The 16535-nt window shown below is 43.1% G+C and overlaps 1 protein-coding gene across 9 annotated transcripts in view; it reads left to right on the forward strand.

Annotated features, from left to right (window-relative positions):
- Positions 1-16535, forward strand: part of ALS2CL (ALS2 C-terminal like) — a 60539-nt gene that overhangs the window by 42671 nt on the left and 1333 nt on the right. For all 9 annotated transcript variants that reach the window (XM_068673189.1, XM_068673186.1, XM_068673192.1 and 6 more), the window contains exons 11-25: positions 2154-2219; positions 2875-2973; positions 3881-4039; positions 4336-4447; positions 5961-6038; positions 7512-7639; positions 8868-9041; positions 9653-9746; positions 10310-10467; positions 11840-11908; positions 12396-12569; positions 13392-13434; positions 13816-13877; positions 14933-15082; positions 16145-16241. In XM_068673189.1, the coding sequence (XP_068529290.1) occupies positions 2154-2219; positions 2875-2973; positions 3881-4039; positions 4336-4447; positions 5961-6038; positions 7512-7639; positions 8868-9041; positions 9653-9746; positions 10310-10467; positions 11840-11908; positions 12396-12569; positions 13392-13434; positions 13816-13877; positions 14933-15082; positions 16145-16241 (1663 nt within the window). The remainder of the gene's footprint in view (positions 1-2153; positions 2220-2874; positions 2974-3880; positions 4040-4335; positions 4448-5960; positions 6039-7511; positions 7640-8867; positions 9042-9652; positions 9747-10309; positions 10468-11839; positions 11909-12395; positions 12570-13391; positions 13435-13815; positions 13878-14932; positions 15083-16144; positions 16242-16535) is intronic.

Genomic DNA, 16535 nt, shown 5'->3' on the forward strand with positions numbered 1-16535 from the left:
GGTGTTGAGGACAGATTTGGGGGGCAGTTGTGATATAGTTGCTTGCTTTCAGGGCTTGGTCAAAGTATGAGTCCTGCCACATGATCTACATATTGCAGATATCTTGCTAATGGTACTGATTTATGCAGTAAATTTTAGAGGCTGTCCTTAATGTGGCAGTGATCACGTTGGAGGCACTGCACTGAATTATGCCAGTAATTAGGGCTCAGAGTTGAGCCAGTGCTTATTATCAGGATCTCTGCCTGAGGCATAAAATCTCACCGTTGTGATAAGGAAAATAAAATAAAACAAAAAACTTTGCATGCGAGAAGTGAGGCATTTTCTCCCATGCTATCAAAATGCATTTTAACAACTGAACAATTATCAGGTTTTTTTTTTTTTTAATTCATTAAATACAAAAGATGCTTAAATGCATTTCTTGAGTACATGAGAACTGTTCACTAAACCCAACCCAAATTTAAGAATTAGCTATGCCAAAAGGGAACAATTTATAAAAGAAAAGTTAAACAGTCCCAATCAAAATCTATTTGACAAAGGATATAGAGCACAGACTATGTTTTTATGAAAAAAAAAAATTAAACACTACCAACCTTGTCAGACAAAAAGTTACTATGGGATTTTAATACTTCCTGAGTTTATACAACTTTTATATATGGTTCGTTTCTACTGAAGCAAAAAGGGTGCCAAGATTTGGTTTGAAAGAACCTTAAAATAATCAACAATACCCAGAAACAAAAGCTTGATCCTGAATTTTCTGTGGAAGAGCTTGGGCCTTGCTTCAGAACATCATTAAATAGGTGTTTGGAGTAGGGTTGTGTTTGAGGCAGTCCCTCACATCATTGCCACCTTCCCCAGCAGTTATCCCAATGAAATTAGAAAATGAGATTAGAAACCCACTCTGTGCAGACACAGAGGGACAAGCACTGCTTGTTACTCTTTGCCTTCTCCTATCTTCGGGTTGGAAGAAATGTGATGAAGAAATTACCTCCGTTGCTTCAGATTAAGTGACTTGACTGAGGCATCCCAAAAATCTCATGGCAGAACTAAGTGACTTCTGGCGCTTATAATACCTGGGCTTTCAGTTGCTTGCTGTCATTCCCACCACTAAAACTGGTCTCCTGTATTACTTGATACTAATACAGGGTTACAGAAGAGCAAATCTGGCCATGATGGCTTGTCCAGCTCTTTGCCTTTTTGTCCCAGTACTCCTGATGCCTTGAAGTGGAGGAAAGAAACAGTCCTGCTTGAACCATTCCCGTGACTGGAGCTGGCATTCTGTTTGTTTTGCTCTATTTTGCTTTCATTCAAATTAGCAAAGCAAAAGGAGATGTATTTTAAATCCACTTAATTGGATCTGACCACTTCCCTGTATCTTAAAACCCAAAAAAGAGTCTGTCACGTGTAGGTGTTGACTTTCACCAAGGTTGTTTTCAAGACAACACATCAGGTTTTTGGTACTGCACCAACTTGCACTGTCTTTGGCTGGGGACGTGTAGCAAACTGGCTGTGTCTGGGCTGTTGCAAGAGTTAAAACAGTGAGTGGGTGTGGGTGGAGTGGGAGAGGAAGAGGGAGGAAATTCATTCACAGCTGGGCAAGGTTGTGCAATAATTTGACCATTGCATTGCTGTGACAGTTCCAGTCTCATCGTTGCATTGTTACCTTGTGTAATCATTTCTACAACCCCAGCACAAAACAGATGGAAAGATACAATCCCTTTAGGCCAGTACTCATCTCTTTTGTTTTCATTGTGCCTGGTAGAATGAATGAATTTCTGGGCTGTGGTGTCATTAACTTACCTACAGGGATGTGCCCTGCTGGAACTTCAACTGGCTTAATCATGTGCTCTGCTTCAATTAAAAAAGAATCATGTGCACTGTCATAAATGAATGACCCAGCAACTCTACAAAATGATTTTGAGATAAAAGAATTTGGAAAAAAAGATTCTTCCAGCCCATTCCAGGACATGAAACCCTTACGGTATCAAACCCTTCGATGCAATCCAAGATCCCAGAGATGCCCATAGAACTCTCCCTCTCGTTGTCCTCTGAGGAAACATTCTGGTGTTAGCAGTCTCTAGGATATTGATAACTTCTGTTGCAGCTCTGTACATCGCTGGTGATCGTACTTGTGTAACACTCCCTTCAAATTGCAGGGGGACAGTGAAGTGGCGTGATGGACGCAACCACGTTGGAGATTTCAAAGAAGGCTTGGAGCACGGGTAAGCCTTAAACAAAAATCTTAAGACATTTTTTGCTTTCAAAGCAAGCTAAGGTATAGTTCCTCTTAGAGGTACAGAGATGCTGGTTATCTTGCCTAGGGGCTCTATTCACTGTTAGAGCCCAATTTATTTGACCTGTTCTGGCCCCCTGTATTAGGCTCAGTAAGTTGTAACTTAATGAGTGGATTGACAGTGAATACAAAAAAGGGAGAGTGTGCAGATGACCTGTTCAGATGCAGACATGTCCATTTGATTGGATGAATCTCACCTTTGATCTCCAAATCTAGGTGAATTCTTTCATATAAAATACCTTGGAAAATCTGTTTTGGATATCTTTTAAAAATCTCTCTTAAATCAGATTTTTTCAGAGGGAAGGAAAACATAGTATGAAATTCAAACATTATTTTCAACAAATTTGAGAAAAATAAGACTTTTAGATTTCATATTTCTAAATGATTTCCAGAATAGGCTATATTTTAAAGGGATAAAACGTCTCAAATACTTAGTGTTGGGGTTAAGAAAACATTTCATTAATGTCAGAAGTAAAACTGGCCCCAGACATTTTAATCACTCCAGCAGGCCCTTAGTTTTTAAATCTTATCCAATACAACTGAGTCTCGTTGTCGTGCTGACCTCCACCATATGCACCCTGTAGGTTTGGAATATGCCTTGTCCCTCGCCGATCTGAAGACCGGTATGACTGCTACAAATGCCACTGGTATGAGGGCAAGATGAGAGGCTATGGAATCTGTGAGTAAGTAAAACCCAAAGATGGACTCTGGTTAAAGATGGTTATAGCTTCCCAACAAGCTATAACCATTGTAACTATTGTGTCCTTTTCGTGAGGATGTTGTTGGATATTTATGCTTGTGGTTGAGAGTAGAGAGTGCATGGTGTGCCATCAGCCCTGGACAGGCTTGGAGAAGCACACAGCACTCTCTTAGCTGGCCATGCTGTCTGACCTAAACCTTATGTAGAGCAGTTTCCTTAATGGTGGATTGGATCGTTGGTCTGGTAATCATAACCATTATCCTGAAGTGGACTGCTTCCCCCAGTTTGCTCCTCTTGCTCACTCAAATTCTGAGCTTAAACCCAGAGCTTAATTTAGGAAGTGGAGTGCCAGATGCTTCTGGGAAGAATCATTTGCACAATTGTGTCTCAAAGTGGTGCTCTGGGGATTTAGTTAGATGGACTCTGGCCTGAAAAGCACCCTATTGTGGGCATATGGCAGTGTCCCAGCCTTACCTTCCATCCCCCTTCAATTTAGAAGGCCAGAAACAGCAGCAGAAGGGGTGGGCAAAGAAAGGTGAAGGCAGATCTGTCTTCCTGCTTGATCGGATCTACTCCCACCCTGGATTAACCTGTTGTCACTGGGATCTGGTTGGCAAGAGGTCAAGCGCTGAGTAGCCTCTCAGAGGACAACTGCAAACCCTACGTGTTGTATGCTCAGGTTATGTTGAAAGCTATCTGCTAAGTGATTAGCTTGCACCATGCATGTTCCTAATAGTGAACAACTAGAGGTTCCAGAGTCATCAGTCAAATATGTGCAATATTTAGCAGGCAGAAGTGCCCAATGTACTCATTTTTCTGTCTTGCTGCTCCAATAGGAGCTATCAAATAGGCACAGAATCTACAGACTCTCTCTGTATCTCTCCCTGCAGATATGGGAACGATATGGTCTACAAAGGCTACTTCAAAGACAACGTGCGTCAAGGGTTTGGGATACTGGAGAACCACTCAGCTGAGCATCCATTTAAATACACGGGACAGTGGGAAAATGACAAGAAGAATGGATACGGAGTCTGGGAAGACAAAGACAGGTAAAGGTGGTGTATAGATCAGCAATGCCTGTAGGTGCCTGGGAGTTTTCCCCCTCTATTAGCACAGGGAAAGCCTCATGTTTTGACAGGGAGAATTGGGAAGGAATAATGTGTTCAGCCTCTGCTATAAGGCCTGAACTCCTGGAGAATTGCAGAGTTGGGTTTGTGCAGTAAGTCTGGCTTTTATGCTATGTGGAGCACTATATCAGGTAAACGTAGCCTCAGTAGGTGATATATCAGATTGACTAAAATGTAGTGAAATAATAGAAAACATTTTTTTTTCTTCTGCATTCTAGAGGGGAGAGATACATAGGGACATGGCTCGATGATCACAAACATGGACAAGGCATTGTAGTCACCCAGTCGGGTGTCTGCTATCAAAGGACATTTCATGCTGACAAAATGGTGGTAAGTATCTGTTTTCAGTGGACTCTAGGTGTTGGTGGGACATGGAATTCCCCCATTGAGGACAAGATTAAGATTTCCCTTCATAATTAATCTCTGAGGGAAAATAGAAGGCAAGAAAACTTAAGCCTTCATATTTTACCACAATAACATTTTTGAAGAACAAAGCCTAGATGAAATCTTCCATTTCTTACCACCTTCACAAGGTACAGGTAGGAACTATGTGGGAGACTCTTTTCTCCTTGCTAATGCTAAGACACTTTGTAAGCTTTGCTGTTCAATTGACCATCAGGTCACGAGTATAGAACAAAACTCATGTGAAGTGCTGTGCTAGTATATGCAATGCTATGCCTGTCTTGGATATCATCAAGTCTTTACCTTGCCAATGTGAGCTTACCTATGCTCAGCTGTCTTTCCAGTTCATTGAAAATTTAGATGTTGCTGTAGAAAGCAAAAGGGACTGGCATAGGAGAGCTGGCTTGGAAATAAAAACATTTCTTCTCATGAAAAATACGCACTTAAAAAAAAAAAAACAAACAACCCCCTCCCCTCACACCGAATTAGAACAAAATGTTTAGCATGGAAACTCTGTTGGAAGGGCTTTCCATAACAGTTCCATCTGCAGGGAACCAAAATAAAGCTGGCTTTTGGTCTGCCAGCTGCCAAAGGCTCCTTTAACTTCAGAAGGCTTCCGGGTGGGAGCAATCGCTTCAGTTTTCCTAGTGGAAAATTGGTATGGCCAAGAAGCTTCCCGTGGAAACCTTTTATTTTTGCCAAAAAAGGGCACTTTCCATCAAGAAAACCGTTCCAGTGGAAAATGTGTTACAACTCTAAAAGTGACCACATTTTCTGGCTGGTGTGGGTATGTATAAACCTTTGGGCTCAAACCTTGGGCCAAGCCCCAGTGAGAAGAATCTTACCCCACTGGCAGAAATGATTCTGTGTCTATTCTGCATTTTGGTGCTCTTCCTCTGAAATGCGTGCTACTGTAAGCAGCCTTGGGAGTTGGGAAGTAATGGAGAGAGTCATTTCATGAGTGCTTAGGAACAGCTCATTAAAGCCCCGTTGACTGCAAAGCAAGGGACAAATCTAATTCTCCACGGCAGCTGTCTTCCTCTTTTCTCTTACAAAGAATGACACAACTGGCTACAGTCACCAGGAGGTCATAGGATCAGGAGGGTCATGAATTTGATCCATATCACAGCTCTAGGTGACCACTCATAGAGTAGGAAGCTGCTATTTCTTCCTTGTTCTAAGGAAATAAATGTAATATTACTGTCAGTTAAAACCACCTGACTACCGTGTATGTCTCCTCCATGCTGGGATGCCTAATGGGCTGTCTCTAAAACACCTCCTTGCTTTCCTCTTGAGCATTTCAGATGATATGTTGGGCTTTCATAAAGGTATTCGGAACCTGCAGCCCATAAATAGTCTGAGCCAGTGGCTGTTTCTAGATGAACTGGAGTAGGGAGGGTGTTAGTGTCATGAATTCATTGCTTGTGCTTTTTAAATGAAGGGTTCTGGGATTCTGCTCTTGGAAGATGACTCGGTCTACGAAGGAAACTTCACAGAAGACCTAACCTTTGTTGGAAAGGTGAGCATGTACTTCATCTCTCCCTATCCATATGGTTGCTTGCTTTCTAAAAGGCCAATAGATTTTTCAAAGTCCCATACCCCATCCCTCCAAAAAATAACGTTTTCCTGTTATTCCCTGCCTCCTCTTGTTATCTTTTTCATTCACAGAAGGAAGGCTGCAGCTGAGAGATTTCAAGAGGCAGGAGGATGAAGGCTTTAGTTGTTTTGTTTTTTCTTTTTACACAAGGCTTTGTTGTGTTTTTTTTTTTTTTATTATTTATTATTATTATTTTTGTTGTTTGTGGGAGATATTTGGCTGCACTTCACAGCTGCAGCTAGGATGTTTCTGTATTCTTAGAACAAATGTTTTTTGCCTTTGTAGTGGCTTGGGAGCACAGGAAATGATGCATGAAGAAAACAGAGCTGCAGTACCAGTGCTCTGCTAGCATAACCCACATGTTAACATAGCTGAAGGATCTTGGAAGCTTAATTTTACAATCTGGCTAGTGAACTGACATGTTCGGCATTTTTCAGTTAATCTTTAACTGAAATATCTGGTTAAAGTGCTCATCAAGTGCCCTGTTGCAGGGAAAACTAGTCCTCTGGCTTGTTACAGAAACACGTGGCAAGTTTGACGGGATGTGTGTGGTCAAATCAGACTGAGTTGATGTCAAAATAGATACTCGGTGAGGGTAGCAATTGCAAATTAGCCCCGTCATTTACTGACTTGTCATGGGAGGAAGTGCTTGTGTCATAATCTTCAGCCAGAGGTGTTGGGGTGAATTTGCAGAAGCAGCTCCTAGTTTTTAGATGCAGCTCCCTCCAAAATTAATGTTTAGTTTGGTGGTTAGTTTAGAAAAATGTGCTCATTATCTCAAGACAGAATGCTTCCTGCTATGAGCAGTAAGGATTTCAGTCTTGCATTGGAAGCCAGATTAATTACGATATTGTTTAACTTTGGATTTGGTTTAATTAAAACCTTTTAAGTTTGAATAAAGCTACTGCCTGTCTTCTCCCATATTTGCCCCAGAGAATTTAAGGTTTTTCTTGGTAGCAGAGAGCGTTTTGAAAGCTTTTGTGGTGAATATCATATGTTTCCCTCTACCCATGAGGCCAAACTTGTTTGTGGTTTTAACAAGCAGAGGAAAAATAGAGGAGAAATTACAGTTTCATGTGTTTTAATTTTACAATGTAAAAAAAGATATTGGCTACTTGTTGTAAAATATAATGCAAGAGTCTTACTCAGTGATGTCTTCACCCTCCAAAATGCTACATGTCACTCAACAACAGAGATGTATTGTCTCCAATGATCACTACCTTAATGATGCTATTGTTTTGGATGCTGCAAATGTGCACTTCAGTGCTGAAAGTTGTTCTTAGTCACCATTTCAGGAGCTGGCTCTGCTGAAAAGAGAATTTGCGATCTCGGTCCAGCTTGTTTCCTCTCGCTAATGAGATCTTGGCAGAATAACCCTGTATTTCTCTGTTGCAGGGAAAGCTGTCCTTTGCCAATGGTTTCATCCTGGAGGGAACCTTTACTAACAAATCAGGGCAAGGCCTGCAGACACAAGGCATCCTGAATACGTCGAACGAACAGCCGGATGAGAGGATAACCAAAACGTGAGCAAAACCAGCCTACTTCTTGGGTTGTGATTTGTGTTTTGACAATACCTGGAAGAGCACTGGACCAGTCCCTTCAGGGACGAAAGCAATCCTTGCCTAAAAGAGCTGGTCTGAAAACTAGTGTTTATACAAGGGGAGAAGGAAGAAAGGAGAGCCGAGCTTGTCCTTTAATCTTAATTAAAGGGAAGCAGAAACCAGATGTTCTTTTCCTGTCCTGCCACTGGCCACCCAGAGGTGCTCCCATCCTCAAGCTGGAGAGAGTTTTGGAAGCTGAATGTTTTGAGTAATTTGTTCATGTGTGTGTGCATGCCTTTCTGTGTATACACACAGGTCTGAAGCTACACAGACAAAGCTGGGTTGCTGAAATATATCACTTGCTCCTTTCCTGACCCTCTGTGCTGCTATCCAAATATTACTAATTGATAGTTTAGAGAGAGGAAAGCTACCAAAAATCAAGGAGTGAAGCATAGCACGTGAAGCTCTGAAGGGCTTGGGTTGGGTTGTGCTCTATGGGGAGGAAGGTGTGGAGCCAGGATCAGAGCATGCAGGCAGTGGTGCCAGTGCAGGACAGGAGCAATTGAGTTGAAGCTGTTGGGCCACATTCTTCAGTACAGACTCTTAAACTTGGGTCTGAGCCCCACAGAGGGATGCTCTGGCTGCCAGCCTGGCTTTTAACCTAAACGAGGGAGTCCCTGTGGAAAAAGAGCTACCTGTCCTCTGAGGCAAATTCTTCTTGCAAAATCCTGTTCAATTTCTTCATCTTTTCTCCTCAAAGCACTTCCAGTCCAGCAGAGCTTTTATATTGCAGAAACACCTCCTATTTCTTGTGCTTTTCAGACATCAATAGCTGCTGGTGGTGGTCGCTCAACTGTCTCTTTGCTATCTGTCTTTTCTGCAGGCTTTCAGTTGAATTAAATAGTCTTTCTATCTTCAGAAATATCCATAAGTGGAACAGAAAACCTGTGATCAATTCATCAGCAAAGTCTAAGACTATTGGCATTCCATGCACGGGGAATTAGTTTTTCTTGACCCAAAGTATCTCATTGCCAGGCAAATAGACTTGAGTTGCTTTTTCTGACTCACCGGCTAGGCACTACTGACTTCTCTGCTTCCATAGTTCTTATGTTGATATCTGATTATGGAGAACCTCCCGTGTTTGAAAGTGAAGTCAGAAATATATATACGGAGGGGTGTATAGAAGCCTAACACCATTCTTGTTCTGCAGTCAGCTGGGCCTCAAGGAATTCCCAGTAGAGAAGAGGTGGAAGGGAATCTACGACCAGTTCCTGGAGTTCATCCATTCCGGCTGCAAAGAAGAAACAGAAGAGTCTTTTACAGGGTTCCACATACAAACAAGCAAAGAGCTGCGGAAATCTCAGGAGTACCTCTTCTGCCACAGGTAGGAATATTATGTGCCCTTGTGGCAACTGAGGAGCCCGTCTGTGTAGAGAGGAGAGTGGTTTATGTTTGAGTAAACCATTCAACTTACATTGAGTCTGCCTTGCATTGAAGCTATAAACCCAAGAATTATCCCATTTTTCCTGTCCATGACACTATCTCTTGGAGGAGGATGTCTTTTAAGTCTGTATGTATTATTGTGCTCTTGAGGCTGATTCCCCTGTATGAATATTTGGGTGGGATTCATGTGATTAAATGTAGACATCTGCATGTGGATCAGTCATCGCTGGCTCCTCTGCTAGTTAAAGCAGACCTACCTGACATTGTCAGCAGATTCAGGCTGAACTCATTTTCCCTGAAGAAAATGTCTCAAAAAGATTAGATGAGCGTGTGCAGGATGCAACTCAGGCTGGCTGTGAGGGGACCTGAGGGTGATGAGTTTTAGGTGACTGCAGCTGCTATAAGGTGGTGCATTTCCATATAAAAGGGTACAGCAGAATTCTTTTGTTCTAATAGTCTTACTGCCCCCTTGGTATCCACCTGCAAGACCAGCTGGGATTTATCCTAAAGCTTTCCTACACAGCTTTTCATTCTCACCTCTTAATTTTCCAGGGGGACTGAGGATGTCTCCTGGAAAATAGAAGATATTCTTGAAGAGCTTGTCCACCTCAAGGAACTGGAGTCACTACAGCGTTATTTAGAGAAGGTAAGGTTTAAAATCCCAGTGAGCTATGTCTGTCCATCAGACGTGAACAAAGGTCAGAGAAACTTGCTTTCTGTTAGCACGTACAATACAGCCAATGACTTCAAAAGTCTTGTCTAAAATGTGTGAATATCTTTGTGAAGAGGAGGGCTTTCTTGCATGCCTTTTGGATATATTGTGTACAGCTATACAGGCCAGGAAAGTGCTGATAACGCTTTACTCTCCGTTCTCAAGCTGTGTCAGGGAATAACCAGCTGCTGGAAATGATTAATCAACTTCCATGCACTCAAAGTTGTTTTGCACTCAGCCTTACCCTGGAGCATCCTTTGCTCTCTCTTGCTTATCACAGCAAAGATCATCAGAGCAGCAAGTTCTACTAAGCACATTTCTTTCTGACAATGGGAGGAGAATGGGCTCTTGGCAGTTCAAATAGACCAAAATTATAGGTGATTACCTCTAGGCTTGTTCTCCTCTGCTGACAAGAGAAGGTTGGATTGCCTTTAAGTGTTCTCCTCTGCTCGTGGCAAAGGCGGACTTGTAAAACTTAATTTTCCTTTATCATGCAGGCGTTGAAGTCTTCTCTGCATCCACTGGGAAAGCTGCTGAAGGCCTTGACAATAGCTTTTCAGGCAACATATTCTGGGATTGGGGCCAACAGACACTTGCTGACTATGGCACAAGAGGAAGTCAAGTACTATGCGAAAAAAATATGGGAGTTTTACCAGTAAGTAAAGAAATCTGAGGCCTTTCTAACGGGTATGTTAAGAAGACTGTTGGGATAATTCTTTCATGTCATTGTTGCTTTATTTCACACTGTTTTTTTTGTTGTTTGTTTGTTTTTTTCCTGGGGGGGGAGACTTGATTCAAAACTGTGTTGGATAGAGGTATTTGTAGTAACTAAGCTCTTATGGACCTAGGAAGTATGTCATGTCCATTGTTCAGGAAAGTAAATCAAAGCATGCAACAATGGTGATCAATATCGATAACTGAATGAAAAAGAATTTAAGCTTAGCATGCCTCAACTCAACTGGAGGCAATGTGCAGCCTGAGTGCATTGCTGAGGCTGGGCTGGAGCAGGTAGAAACTCCAAACTGAGGTTGTTCAGCCAGGTGGTTGTGCCCATGGGTACATAAGGATGGGATCAAAGGCATGATTGAGGTTCTGTTGCTGCTTGAATATCTGTTTAGCAGGAGATATAAGAAATGCCACAGTAGGCAAAGGTGGGGAGCTCTGCCTCTAACTGCACTTGGGGAAGATATTGCCTTAAAATGAGGAGGCTGGATAAAAGCTTTGTTGTTATCAGCCTTGTGTACTTGAGGAAGGCTGCCAGCCCTGCCATGAAGAGTTCTCCCTCCTGGGGCAGTCTGAAAACACCAGCACAGCTGATGGGAATGAGTCAGACTTGATTCACTTCATCTGCTGTGTGTCTGTGTTGTGAAAGAGGGCGAAGTGGAGGGATTTGGGCTGTGTTTGTGAGCAGCACAACAGGGCTGCCAACCTAAGCATTGGTTCATGTGAACCTTCATCTGAGCTTGGTGCTTGGAAAGCTTGCTTTGTATCTCAAGACCGTTCTGGTGTAGTGTGGGGAGCTTAGCCAGGGTCCCTCTGGCTACGTCTCCTAGACTGATGCTTCTGTGTCAAAAACAAGCAACCTCTCCTTAGCCCTTTTCAGCATTAAGCAGTCTGGTTTGGAAATATCAAGACAAACCCAAGCTACTTTTTCAGAGTAGAGCATCCTCGAACGTTCATAGATAGATTAAAGAATTGGCTGGTGTGACAGGTCCTGAAACCTCATGTTTTTTAAGTGAGAATACAAGGAGCTCAATGAAGACCACAGTTAGGATCTTTGGATTGATTGCCCTAATTTTCAGAAGGCATACAGATATTGTGAAGCACTCGTTCATTTCTGGCATCTGCTGCTAGTAATGGAGAATGCCCTCAAACTGTGAGGTTTGGTTTGTTGATAGAGCTCCTGGAGCCAGAGATCATTCTATCAAGCTCTATTAATCAGGGATTTCAATGTAGAACAAACCAGGATGCCTACAATACAAAACATGCCTTCAGAGAAATAAAACTTAGCTCTGCTTCTCTTCCAGGGGTTTGCTCCATCTGGCACTGGAACAGAAAGGCCAAATGCCTGCTAAGTGTGTGGATGGAGAGACAAGGTAGGTGTCACCACTGGCTGTTTAACTTCAGGCTGCTTAAGCCTAGAGGTGTTTTCTAAAATGTATTAAATGCTAAAGTGATTGCATTTGACACAGGTTTACATCTCACACGTTTTTTTAAGAGCTCAGAGTTTTCAGACTTTTTGCTTGTAGCAGAGCAGCAGCTTCTTCTAATCGTGTTCTGTAGCAGAATAAAGGTGTGGGTAGTTGGAGGCAGGTGGGATGCAGCCCTGTGAGATAACCCACACCAACTGTTGGGCTGGTTGTGTGCAGGACAGCAGTCCCAGCACCACCACATGCTTCACATTAGCTGCAGGAGCCTTCCATACCATCACCGGGGAAAAAAGCAGGCTTGGAAACAGGGAGTGTGCCGCAGGAAACATGGCAGAGAAGGCAGAAGACATAATGTTCCTAGAATAGGATGTTAGGAATATTTTGGGGGGACCTAAGTCCCAACAGGACTCAGCTGTGCTTGTCTCTGCTGTAGTGACCAGAAGGCTTGCAGTGTGGTCCTGCCATTGATCTTGCCCTGCTTCTACCCTGAGCTTTTCATGCTCTACATGCTCTACCATGAAAGAGAAGATGACCTCTACTGTCAAGGGATTGTGGACCTAAGTCTGTTTCCTGACATCAAGCTGCTAGAGTTTCTGGATGTACAGAAGTAAGTGGCTTTTTTTCATCTCAGGATACACTCTGATATCAGCTGGGAAGCTGGCAGCCAGGGAAGGTTTGATGGCATTGGGGGGGAAGGAATTGAAGTCTTCCCTAGCCTGCTGGAGGAAGTCCCATCATGGAGTGCCTGCACTGCTGTCTGGAAGGACAACGTTGACTAGTGGAAAGCTGCTATTAGCTGTGCTATTTTTACTTTAGCAAAACTCTTCATTTCTAACTCACCAAATAAATGGTTTCCTCCAACTTGGAAATAATAGGATATAATTTATAGATGTGTCTCAGAAAGGAGTGTAGACCACCAAATGGTACCTGCCGCATGGGCACACAGTCTCGAGACAGGGGAAAGGCTGTGGAGACAGGCATATCTTCACCTATTCCTTCAGTGAAATCCATCTTTGGAAGTGTTATGTGAAGACTAATGACTTAATGACTCAGACTCAAGAGACATGTGAGGTTTTCTAAAACTGTGTCATCTGCTGCTCAATGGTCTAAGTGGTGTAGCAAGACACCCAGAGTCCCAATGTGATTCAGTCTAGACCCAGGGAGAAGATTTTCACCTGAAAGTGCCAAAGCTCTCCATGGATTATTACAGGAGCATCTGCTGGTGAAACGAACCCTAATTTCAGGTCAATGACCGACCTATTTTTTCTCCCGTAGCCATGTAATAAGAGTAGAGAACTCAGCCTCGTGCACCACCGTGACTTCTGCATCACCTTGAGCGAAGAGATTTGAACAGTCAAGACTGACTTAGGGTGGAGTTAAGACATGGACATCTGCCTTCTAAACCTTTTTTTCTGTCATCTCCTTTCAGACACCTTTGGCCTCTGAAAGATCTCACCTTGACCACCAACCAGGTAAGAGTTAGCACCTCTGTCATATCATTGGGGTTCCAACGTGTTGGCCAACGATTGAGCTTCACCTGAGTGAGCCCAGAGACCCTGCACTGCACTCAGAAATCCTAAATGACATGTGATGATTAGTTATGGCCTGTAACTACTGCATATCAGTATTTCTGGGTGGGAATATTTGCTCAGTGTATTTTCGAAGACATCTAAGTTTGAACGCACTTGGATGTCTACAGTTCCAATCTCAACAGTGCAGCACTGTCTACAAGAGCTTTATTTTGCCCTCAGTGGGCAGCAAATACGCTAGTTTTGTGCCCAGCACTGAGGAGCCATGGGGTGGCTCTTGAGGAGATGCTCATCCAGAGGCACAATTCTTTGTCTCCTTTTCAGAGGCGGTCCCTCATCAAAGACAAGTGTTTCCTGTCTGCCACGGAGTGCTTGCAGAAGCTGATGTAAGTCACCAGCCTTAACCTACTGACAGTCAGAGCTGATGGGGTTTTTCCATATTCTGGGAGGTGCCATAACAACACACCTGCTTACAACAGCATATGTGGTTCAGCCTGCAAGGTTGTTGAAAGAAAAACTATTTGACATTTATTCAGCTGAATCTATAATGTATCTTTTGTAGAAATTTTCTTTCCCTCCAGAAGTGTCAAGACAATATCTAAAGTGTTTAAAAGCAATCCTCACCTGGAAAATATCTCCATATAATTTTGCTGAGAAAAAAATCCTTTATAAAATCTGGCTTTGAAATTGAGTTTGCTCATGTGAATATGCCTCACAAATTGGGCCTGTCTGTGACTGCCAGGTCATGATATAACCCATTGCTCTGGACGCATAGATGGAGCTAGGTGAGGGATATCCAGGCAGTATGGTGTCCCAAGATATTAAAGTTAGCAAAATCAAGTTCAATTTTAGAAGCTCTGCTTGATTTTTTTGGCTTAGAGGTTGTGGGAAGGGAGATAAAAGTGCAGAGAAGTGTTGAGAGCTGTATCAGGTGGAGTCCTTGGGTACTTGTGTGTGCTAGTCCTGGTGAGAGACCCCTTGGGAAGCCACTGTGACCCCTGTCTGGGGAAGGCAGTGCAGGTGAGTGCCTTTGTAGGATGTGATGGGCAGGAAAACCAACTTTATAGATATGACAACTGTATTATTCCCGTATGAGAACACTTCCTTGGTAGAGCTGCCCAAAGTGATTTGTCCCATGCTGCTTAAATTTTATTTGAGGGACAGTGACTCAGGTTAGTCCTACCTAAAATGAGAGGTTGGCATTATGGTGCTCAGGACCTGGGGAGGCTCAAGGTCCACCTGGAGCTCATTACACCGTGGTGATACCTCCTGGCACTGCCTTGTTGACTCCCTTTTGGTGTTGCCATTTAAGACGATTGACAGACTTTTTTTGTAGTGTGAAGGTCTGCTCTGAGTCTTCTATTTTTTTTAAGTGCCACTGCTTTATCCCTTGACCCGCGTAGAGGTAGCATCTTTGACCCAGCTGTTTTCACACTGACAGCACCACAGTGGATCCCCGTGAAAAGCTTCTGATCCTCCAGAAGACGTACGAGGAGATCGAGAGCACTGTGTCCCGGGTGGTGGAGACGGACTACAAGCTCCCCATGGACGACCTCTTGCCCCTGCTGATGTACGTTGTGTCGCGAGCTAAGTAAGTGGCACCTTTTCACTTCCCAGTCCCATGGTCGTGTGCTACCTCAGTCAGGCATGTTTCCAGGTCCAATAGTTTTAATTAGAAAAACTAGTTGTGTATTAATGTGTTTTTTTCCTGAGCTGTATTTGGGTTCTTGCACGCTATGATCTGCCAGCTGTGGCCTGATGGTGTTGGCCATGACCTAACGTGGTTGGGGACTGGCTGTCTCCTATCCAAGAGGGTGGTTCAGGGTTGTCGTGAGAAATGCAGTCTGACTGGCATCCCAGATTATCATAGAAAACAGGAATATGTGGTCTTTGAAGGCCAATTGTTGATGCATTCATAGACTGAGAGAGACATGAAGGAAAAATCTTAAGACAACAGGCTTTAAATCAACTCCAGTGCAGATGTGCAAGAAAGGTGTTGTGTTCACCTTGCTGCCCTTCCAGCAGACACTAGTCCTATCTGGATCTTTTTCAAGAGGTTTGCAAGAGCTGCTGAAAGGCTGGTAAATTACTTTGCGCTCCGTTTTGAGGGTGAAAAGCTTAGGGTTGACTTCTAGTTGGTGTCTTGCTTGCTCTGCCCTCATAACCTGTTGAGAAATCTCTTCAATTTTCTGTTCTCAATGAGGCACTGTGGTTCAGTTTGGAGACTAGAAAGGTCTTGAATACTGACCACCTGGTAATTGGACTTCTCCTGTATAGGAATGATTGTAAATGTTAAAAAAAAAAAAAAAAAAAAAGTGAAATGTTTAAACTTGGGGCTGAGTCTTGAAATCCAGAAGTTTTTTTTTTTTAATGTTATTGTTATTTATTTTTGCTACCGTTGTGTGATATAGATTTGTATTGCCAGGCATCTTTCTTGTCTGTAGGTGATAGAAGAGTGGAATCAGAGAGGCTGGGCATCCTCACTGACATCCTGTCACGCAGGATGCTTCAAGGACTCAGCCTCCTGAAGATTAGGGTGATGCACAGGGAATCAGCAATGGATTTCCAGACCTGTGCCTCCCTCTCTACATAATCTGATTTCAAACATGTGCCCAGGGATTTGTTCCAGTTGTAGCTTTTCTTTTTTCCCTAGAATCCAGCACCTGGGAGCTGAGATCCATCTGATCAGAGACTTGATGGACCCCACTAATCAAGGAGGACTGTATGACTTCCTGCTAACAGCACTGGAGGTGAGGAAATTTTATTATCAGAGACTGTTTCAAGAAGCTATAGGAAATCCTTTTTTTTCTGTGGAGACACCGATGCTTGCAACCTTTGTACAATTTTAGAGGGCTGCTCATATGCCTAGCACAGGTTCTTTTCCTTCTAGTCAAAATACTTTTATCATTAACTTACAACATGCAGATTTAATCTTTTATCTAGCTTAGGGTGGTAATCCAGCTTCACTCTGTGCGCTGGACACCAAAACACGGCTCCAAAGCTCCTAAACTTTTCCCTAATGGGTTGCTTTGTTCTTTGCCCAG

Source organism: Anas acuta, chromosome 2 (assembly GCF_963932015.1).
Source record: "Anas acuta chromosome 2, bAnaAcu1.1, whole genome shotgun sequence".
In the NCBI taxonomy this organism is placed as follows: Eukaryota; Metazoa; Chordata; class Aves; order Anseriformes; family Anatidae; genus Anas; species Anas acuta.